Source organism: Coffea arabica, chromosome 2e (genome assembly GCF_036785885.1).
Source record: "Coffea arabica cultivar ET-39 chromosome 2e, Coffea Arabica ET-39 HiFi, whole genome shotgun sequence".
NCBI classification, from domain to species: domain Eukaryota; kingdom Viridiplantae; phylum Streptophyta; class Magnoliopsida; order Gentianales; family Rubiaceae; genus Coffea; species Coffea arabica.
The window spans coordinates 30,233,069-30,242,594 of record NC_092313.1 but is presented as its reverse complement, the minus strand read 5'-3'; the positions used below and the strand labels follow the sequence as shown (position 1 = coordinate 30,242,594).

General features: G+C 35.1%; 1 protein-coding gene across 1 annotated transcript; it reads right to left on the bottom strand.

The window, feature by feature from the left end:
• Positions 1–372: 372 nt before the first annotated feature.
• LOC113732364 (uncharacterized) lies at positions 373–2,996 on the bottom strand. The gene is made up of 2 exons (XM_027258077.2): positions 2,854–2,996; positions 373–1,204 (listed from the first exon to the last, which is right to left on the bottom strand). The coding sequence occupies exons 1-2, from the start codon at positions 2,915–2,917 to the stop codon at positions 621–623; spliced, it is 648 nt and encodes a 215-aa protein (XP_027113878.1). The 5' UTR covers positions 2,918–2,996; the 3' UTR covers positions 373–620.
• Positions 2,997–9,526: the final 6,530 nt, after the last annotated feature.

Here is a 9,526-nt window from a genome sequence, read left to right as displayed (position 1 = left end):
GGGCTTAATTCCAATAGTAATGGATTCAAGGTGAAATTAAGCGGTAATAATGAATATTGTGAACAAAAATGGCTATCGACAGTCCAGACCAATTGACAGGCAAAGTTTTGACAAAACCAAGCAGATTGAATTGCAGCCGAAAACCAAACAGCAAGACTTTGCTCTTCTCTTCCAGAAGTAAATAAATCAAAGACATTTTATAAATGAACTCACCAGAAAACCTTAAGTAGCTCAAATGATCATTAGCTGACTACTGATGATCGACCAAAAATCACACACGTTGAAGAAATTGGGAAAGAAGCAAAATCTCATGTTTGGATGAAGAAAAATAACATCGACAACCATGACCGTTGAAAGGCATGATACAAAAAATACTGTAAAAAGAAACACAGAGATGTATTTCCAGAAAAAAATTTTAGCATCAAGGAACTATCTATGACAACATGATATTCCACTGAACATCTACATAATACAGTATTAAGCAGACAACATAATGTGCTATTGCCTTTGAACCATTCTTCTTGCTAGAGAAGTGTGAACCAATGCTCTAGCTTAATGTTTGGCAATAACTACAAGAGCTCCCCAGGGCAATGACCTACGTATCTATGCATCACAGAAATTTATGAGAGCTCAACAATTTTTGGTCGCTTATTGGATGGTTGCATCCTCCACGGATCACTACAGGAATTTTCACCAGTAGCCTTAAACATCCTTTCTTCATCATCACTGCCATCACTAGCAACTTCCTCATTATTTTTACTTTCATGGTGGTCATCATCATCACTACTAACACTAGCAGCCAAGGAGATGGTTGGCTGGGAACCAGCCATAGCAGACTCAGCAGCAGCAAGAGCCTCAGGGGTATGAAGATCAGCAACTCCCAACATCAAATCCATTTCAATGTATTCTGATTCATTACCATGAAGCACTTCAATATCATATTTTTCAGCGTTGTTCTTTGCATCAAATTGTAGCCTTTGATTTGCTTCTGATATGACTCCCAAAAAGTCCTTCACTTTTCCAAGAACATTACTTTCAGGAACAACGCATATATCGGGTTTCTTATCGGGAATTCGAATGCTTTTTGGTTTTGCAATTTGCACCTGCGCAAAGTCATCTTTTTTGTAAAACAAAAGTTTTGACTCTATAGATGAGGCAGAGTAATTGCTGTTCTCCTCCCAGTCCAAAAAATCTTTGCTCTTCCCTTCAATTCAAATATAAACATGACACTTATTAGCCAACATTTTGATGCATATATACTCAAATTTGAATGCACAAATACATATATCTTAGCATCACCCACTAAAGAACACTCATAATTACGAGCATGCTTTATAGATATAAAAAGTAGAGTATGTGCTTGATAGTTTCTTCCCAAACAAAAGAAGATAACTAAAATTAGGAAAAACCATATAGTCTATGACATATTGCTAATATCTGTCATAATCTCATGCTAAGGCATGAAATCCTAATTTATAAGTTTTAAAAGCAAAAGAAAAGAAAAGCAAAATCAAGTAAGATGTTGTCATAAGGATAAAAACTAAAAATTGCTCGACAAGCAACAGTAATTCTGACATACGATGTTTAAGTTAAGAACATCACCAAATATATACATGTTTACAAGCAGTATGTATGTAACATCTACACTATACTTTATCTATCATTTGAATCTGATTTATAACTGTACAGATTCATCGTTGAGAAAAAACCGTATCATTCAACCAAGAGCTTCAAAAGGCACCATGACCATAACAAGGTATCATTTGCAGATCCACAAAACTTACCAGTTAAAGCTTTCTTTATTTTTTTCAACACATAAATTTGCTAGCCTTCTTGACGATAATAACAGCTACAGGGAACTTCCAGTTGTCACATCTTATTCAGTCCAGATTTGTAAAGATCTATATCAACCAAAGTGGTTAAGTGATAAGTTATCTTCCAGCTCTTCCCTATTCATCCATTATCCAGAAATTTAAAAGATTCCTATTGACTAACCACATGAAGAACAACTGCAAAATAGGATTGGGACCGTATTCAATACAAACATGACAGGTTTAACACTTCAAACTAGTCTAATACCAACATATAATACATTAAACTTCATGTCACTTTCCATTGGGATGAATATAAATCATAGGCTGGAGTTGCTACAATGTATTTTACCATTTAAAGGAACAATAATACAACTGAAAACTTCCCTATCACTGTAAATTAAATTACTCGATTTCATAAACATTAAATCTATGAGCAAGATAACATAACAAGTTTAAGAAGAAAAGAAACCAAAGACAGCTAAAAACTTCATAACCAAATTAAAAACACATAGAATCACACACATTACACATTTGTTTTGATATCACTGTACATTTTACAGGTTGGAAGGGCTTTTCTATGGTGATTAGGATGGACTAATTTCTTTTTCTTGGGCATGATCTATCATTTTTTTCTTTATAGGACTTTTATTGGATATGTAAGGTTTAATCAAACTCTCAACTCCTTTTGCAACTGGAGAATCGACTTCCTTTTAATAATCAAAATAACTGGCTAAAATTAAAACTCTTTTCAATCCAATGAACAAATACAACCACCAGAAGCATTGATGATTTCAGTCCTTTATCGTAAGTTATGAAAACTATGCTAAGCCAAAATCCAAGTTCTCTTCACTAATAACACCACCAATGATTAAGTTAGCCTTCATTATAGAAATAAATTTCTGGGAATTCAACTGAAATAAAAATCCCATAGCGAGAATAGCATAAATCCAACCATTTGTAATTCAATAAGCCAACAGAGCAAAGAAAGTTAACAACTTCAAAACTACATGCAAAAATAAAAATAAAAAAGAAATTGTACCTTTAGAAGCTTGATGGGCTTTTTCAGGACGATTCAGGTGGGATGGTTTCTTCTTTTTGGGCATGATGATTTTATCAACTCCCTTTCTTGGTTTTTATTTTTTTCCCTCCCTGTGATTTTGCGGGGTTTAGAAGCTGAGATGCTAGGGTTTATGAAGCCCTTTCTTCTGATAAGCAAATCACCAATTTAGTCCCTAACCTTTTTGCCTAATGTCAATTTGTTCCCAAACTTTTAATTCTGGCCAATATAGTCCCTAACCTCATTTTCCACTTCCAATTAAGGAGCTCTATGTTGGCAGCACCAACAAAATCCAACCTGACCCCTAATTGATCGACAAAAGAGGGTATTTTTGGAACATCAATGATCGGTAATAAAACAAGTAATCTGATAATTACACACTCGATAAAAATCGAAAAATATAGTAGAAAAAGTCGATGGTGAAATTGGGTGAAACTAGGGTTCATTCTAAGGTGCTCAAATCTGTCAAATTTTGAAACTGGTGTTCAAAATCATAGCATTTAAAATGCATCTAAGGAGAAAGTGGGACAAAGAAACATCAAATTCAAGCATTGATCAATATTTGAAGAACGTCGACTCAAATTTATCAGAACTAGGGAAGTAGATATATGAAGGGAATCATGAATACTATAATGGAGACAAAATTGTGTTGCAACTTCCATGAGCAATGTCGAGTCGTAGCTTCTAGGATAGAGTAAAACCCTTTGAAATGGTTTTATGACGGCAAAAGTTATGGGGTAAATGTTTCAGGTAAATTTTTGAATAAGTAAAATTTGAAATTTTTTGTAAAACTAAACTCTGAATTGGCATTTATGAATGCAGAAACATGGCGCTTGTAAGTTTTTTTTATGGTATGATCTATCCTTACTCTAGAAGACTAAGAATGTGATGATTTCACTATTGAGGGACTTTAGAAGTGCTGAACGAGAAAATGCAGCGTTGAAGATTTAAATCAACAAATTGAATGCAAAAGTGAAAATGGTTTGGTTGGCATGTATTTATTACTGCATTGTAATTCTGGTTGTGCTTATTGGCAATGGAAGACGATAACAAGAGGTATTAGAATTGAAAATGCTAGAATTGAACATGATGAACTAGTGCTTGTAATAGAATTTTGTATATCAGCTATTTATGTTCAGAGAATGAAACTGTTGAGTTATGATCTAAACCAATTTGAATTTGAAATGAACCAGTTAAGGGAGTTCTTGGTTTGATATCTATATGATTGTTTGTACAGATGGCAGAAATGCATACTAATAGCTAATGCAACTAACAGTGATTTGGCAGTAAAAAATTTGACAAAATTTTGCTTGATATATGACATTTCTAAACTCAAACGAGTCACTTGATGTCATTACAGCATTTGCACTTGATAAAGAATAGTCAAACTGTGACGCCCCCACTTCTCCCAAGGACGAACCCAAGGGTATCGGTGGAACGCCTGTCCAACTCTCGCCAGGACTCGGTACAATCCATAATTCAAAACTAGGAATACTTCGAACAACTTCAATATATATATTTAAAGTACTCCAAAACACTTCATACTTACAATTAGTTAGCTCTCAAACTTAATACAACTCAAAAGAATATTTACTACAGCCATCTGCTGTAATACAACTTAAAGTTTTTTCCAAAAGAAAACAATCTAGCACTATTCACGAGCACTTGGTCTCGAACCCTGTTAAGGAAAACAAAAATGTGGAATGAGTTACACAGCCTAGTGAGGTTCCAAAGCACTCTAGCAGTTCTAATAAATCAAGTAATTTGAGCATACCCAATGTATGATTTAAGGTTGCACATTGGCACATTAACATGAAACAGTTATCATTGTACGAATAATTTGAACATATCACAGGTATGGCTCAGGGTCGCACGTTGGCACATTAACATGAAACAGTTATCATTATGTAAAATAAACACACATTGAAGGATACGGTATTCCAGTGGAACCATTTCGGTCAACTGCACCTTATAACTTCAGAATCCCCTCGGTTTGTCTGGCCATCACCTTATCTCTCCAGTGGTAGTACTCGAGTATACCGAAACGGTGTCCCAGGGTTCCAACCTACCCGACCGAGCCTAGTCCTGGCTCGAGTAGGTCAGTAACCAAGGGCAGGGCCCAGTTCAGCTTAGAGCTTACAACATGCACAAGTAATCAAGTAAATTGGTAAACGGTAAAAATTTATCAAATTTATAGGTCGAGTGAGATGAAATACACACTCGCCGTAAAACTGTGAAAAAATTCATGTGAGCACGTAATTTATGGTAATCACATAATCAAGTAGTCAAGTAATCAAGTAAGCAGGTAATCAAGTAAATTGGTAAACAGTGAACGGTAAACGGTAAATGGTAGACGGTAAATAATCTCGGTTAACGGTAAGATTTATCATTTTAGTAGGTCGAGTGAGATAAAGTACACACTCGCCTTAGAACAGTGAAAAAGTTCATAGGAGCAATTATCGGTAACACTTAACAGTTAAACACATAATGACCATGGAGTAAACATGTCGTAAAACTATTCAAATAACGTACTCCTATATGGAACACTCACCAATTCGAAACAAGTGAGTAAGTGCTCAAACAAGTGTTTAGGCGTCCACTTCGAGTTCCTCTTGAAGGTCCCCTTGAGCGCCTGAGCAAATAACAATCAACTATTACACACTATCGCTTAAAACCCCTACTTATCGAGAAAGATTGCACCAGTGTACAATCTAAGAAAATATCACAAAAATGAGGCTCAATTACTCGTAAATCGAGATTCAAAGGTGGGGTTTAAAACTCAAGTAAAAATCTGATTTTATCTTTAAAATCATTGGATGGAAACAAGTAGGTATGAAACCATGTAAATAAATTTCCAAACGAACGATCGAAGTCGGACGTGAAGATGCCACGTCACAATCCAGCCAAGAACTGGCAGGATATCCGGCCGGATTTCTGGCCAGATTCGAGGCAGTGAAGAAACCCAATTTTTTTTCAAATCTCACCATCAATCCAGCTAACTATCCGGCCAATAACTGGCCGGATATACGGCCGGATTCTATGAAATTATTCCCGTGCGGATTCTTTTCAAAATGGCCAAAATTTATCAAGTTTAGGGTATTTTTTGAAAAATCATAACTCACTCTCTGAAAGTCCAAAATTAGAAAATTTGGTATCTTTGGAAACTACTTCTAAAGTACTAAAAGTTCCAAGAAAACACTTTTCCATGATTCCAATTGGAAGACATTCAAATTTTGGGTCCAAGATGTTATCTTGGAATACCAAGACAGATTTGGGTTGATTTTTGATAAAGTTTGGAAATTCGGCAAAATTCACACAATATGAACTAGCCTCTAAAATTTGGAACTCCAATCAAAGTTTAAAACACAACAAGCAAAAAAAGATTTGGAGTTTTGAGCACCAAGATATAGCGGCTCAAAGTTGCTAAAAAAGTGAGACTGTTAGGCTAATTTTTAGGTTTAAATCACGAATTTTGGGACTTTGGTTGGGCATCGAAATGGATTCGGAATGACACCAAATTTGGTAGTATTACACTACCATATAAGGGCTATTCCTCTGTCAATTTTCATAGAAAAATCCATTTGGAAAGTGGGTTAACAAAGTCACTAAAATTCTAATTTTCCAAGGCAAAGCTGCCTTGTACTTCCATTTCCCTTTTTTAAAACATTTGGCCAACGAATCTTTTCAAACATGGTCCATTTATGAAGACAAATGTCTAAGAAATATCCAAGATACATTTGGTAGGTGATTAACACCAAGAATTTCAAGATCAAAAGTCCCAATTCAAAAAGAGTCATTCAACTAGCAAAAAGGAGGGTTTTTCATCACTGAGTCATTTTCAAAGCCACAACTCACTCAATTCAACTTGGAATTGAGCGTGGTTGGTGGCGTTAAAAACTACATTCATAAGGGTACAATTTCTCAGAAGAAATTGTTTTAAAATTCTGTCCACAACTAGCTCATAATTGAGCATCAAGTCACAGCTCAAAACAGGGCTTCCAGTACAGATGAGAAACAGAACAGGCAACTTTACAAGGCTGGTACGGCTCACTCAGATGGAATCAAGGCATGAATTTTATACCGTTGGAAAACTGAAAGTGTCTAATTTCTAATACCACAAATGGCACTCAATTTCAACATCGGAGAAAAAAGTTATGGCCGAAACAAAAATATTGCCAAAGCACTCTGGACACCCGTTTCCAGCTTTGGCAAATTTTTGAAATCTCAACATTCACTCATCCAAATCACTTAAATTTTTGAGGAAACTTTATACACAACCTGTGTTACACATTTACACAAAAAATAAGTCAATTGGACCACAAAAAAGTGCACCAAAGTGCACGGCAATGGCAGGGGCAGAAACGGTAAAAATTTCCTTTCACTTCCTTTGAGCTATCTTTCACAATACAACTTATTTTCACTAGATTAAGCACTAATCCAACATAAATAACATCAAATATAATTAAATCAGTTCATCAAGCCATTGTGGGATTTCATAGAACCCACTCACAAGATTTCAAACAATATAAAGCTTCCCATGTGAATCTATGAGCTCATAAGTGCAATATAACTTCCATAAATCAAGAATTAAGAGATTGATCGTTGATTACCTTCTTAGATGAATAAGGCAGAAAATTTCGGTCATTTTAAGCTCAAGAAAAACAGTGAGATGAAACTCCTTTCCTAGCTTAGCTTGATCACCAAGTGGTTTGTAAGGTGTGTGTAAATTTTGGAGTGATTTGGGTGAGAAATGAAGCAAGAATTGATGGAGATTTTGGGTTGTCTTCTTCCTCTTGCTGGAGAGTGTTTGCTGATGAGAAAACTTCTTGAGGAAGCTTAAGTGTGTGGCCAAAAATGTTCCAAAGTCAACCCTTCAATAGGCGCGTTTGGGCGCGTTTCGTGCCCGATTCCTCTCAGGTTTGTTTCACTAGTGCACTAAGCCTCTAATGCACTTCCATTTATACTATTATTATTCACTCTTAATAGTCTAAAAACAAGTCTCCAAAGTCCCTCAATTAATCACGCGTGCAAAAACGCGTACTTTCGTTTTATGCGCGATAGAGTGAAATTTCTAATAAATTCTTATAACGATAGTATAACTAACTAACACTTGAGTACTTAAACATAAAAATACCTATTAATTAACAAGTCTCCAATTTTTCAAGTTTATTGTATTCTTGAATCGATTATTGTCTCCAAACGCGCATCCACTATTCACTCTAAACGAGTTTTCAGAAATAAATTTTCGAATCAAGGCACTTTTAAAATACTTGTAGGTCATAGTTCCATGTAATTGAGTATAAAGAGATTGGAATAAAATATTCAGAGAAAACGAGTGAGTAAATAATTAATTAAACCAGTAAAATAAAATAAAATAAGAAAAATTCGGGTCCTTACACAAACTACCAATTTATAATAATTCAAAAACCACCTAATGTTATAATCTAAAGCTCATTCAACTGTAGCTACACAAAAATTTTTATGTTGATCATTTCTTCAAAAGTGATCATACAACTACTTCAACAAAAAAAGATTGCATGGACACCAATTCTTTAAAAACGTAGCAAAATAAGCTTGCACATTGGGTAACAAGTAAGTGTTCCCAGGCCTCTACTTCTAGCTTCAGAATGGATCTTGATCGACATTAAATGGCTCATCCAGAAGCCTATGAACCTGCAAATGCAATTGTTTAACAGTCATTTTTTCAACAGCCCTTAGAATTAGTTCAAAATATGGATAAAGCCAATAGTTCCTAAATTTACTATTTCTTTTCTCCTTTTCACACCAGCTACCCTATTTCTCCAAGCTTGTGCTCTCTAATAGGGGCAAGATTGTTTGGTATGTCCTAGACTATGACAAAAATAACAGGCAGTCTTAGGCACTTTTTGAGAGCTTGCTTCTGGAGCAATAGCTTGCACTTTAATTTTCTCAACCGTTCCAGTAGCATGGACATTTACATTTTTTTCAATAACTTATATAGGTAGCATATACAAGAACAACAAGTCAAGATGTGAAACAGCAGAAAGAATAAGATAAAATATGAATAAAATACATACATGAATTCAAAACTTCCATTGTCTCATTTTGTGAGGACATACCGGTGTCCCTAAGCTCATTGTCAGTTGTAATGAAAATAAGATTAGTTGTGTTATGGAGTAATCTAGGGACATTTAATGAATAACAGTCATACTAGTAGTTGAATTAGCATTATCCTGAGTTTCTTTGGTAGTTAATGAGCAAGTTTGAAATTATGACCAAGAATTTTGCATTTTTTGCACCTACTAGTGTTGAAAGATGGTCTTCTTCTCGTGCATTTTGCATTTTCAGATCCAATGATCTTAGGGCATTTTCTCTTGGTATATCCCTTTTTCTTGCAATAGGTGCACATCATTTGCATAGTCCCCTTCCTAAATAGTCATGTACATCTCTTTGACTCAGTCTGTGACTCATCATTTGCATAGTCCCTTTTTCTTTGGTGCACAAAGGGGGTTTTGTAAGATTTTTTCCAATTGTTAGGTCCATTAATTGGATCAATAACTAGCTCATAAGCCGTCAGATATGCAGCTCTTGTGTAACATGGATGTACAAATTTCTCTGGCTTATTTTTGGTCAAAAGAATGCAACGTAGAAAATGTCTTTTTAGATCTACAACAAA

Bases quoted from the DNA above. Each gene is read 5' to 3' on its own strand.
- LOC113732364 (XM_027258077.2), bottom strand. From the start codon at position 2,917: ATGCCCAAAAAGAAGAAACCATCCCACCTGAATCGTCCTGAAAAAGCC. The intron at 1,205-2,853 runs GTACAATTTCTT...TTTGAATTGAAG, and splicing joins AGCCCATCAAGCTTCTAAAG to GGAAGAGCAAAGATTTTTTG.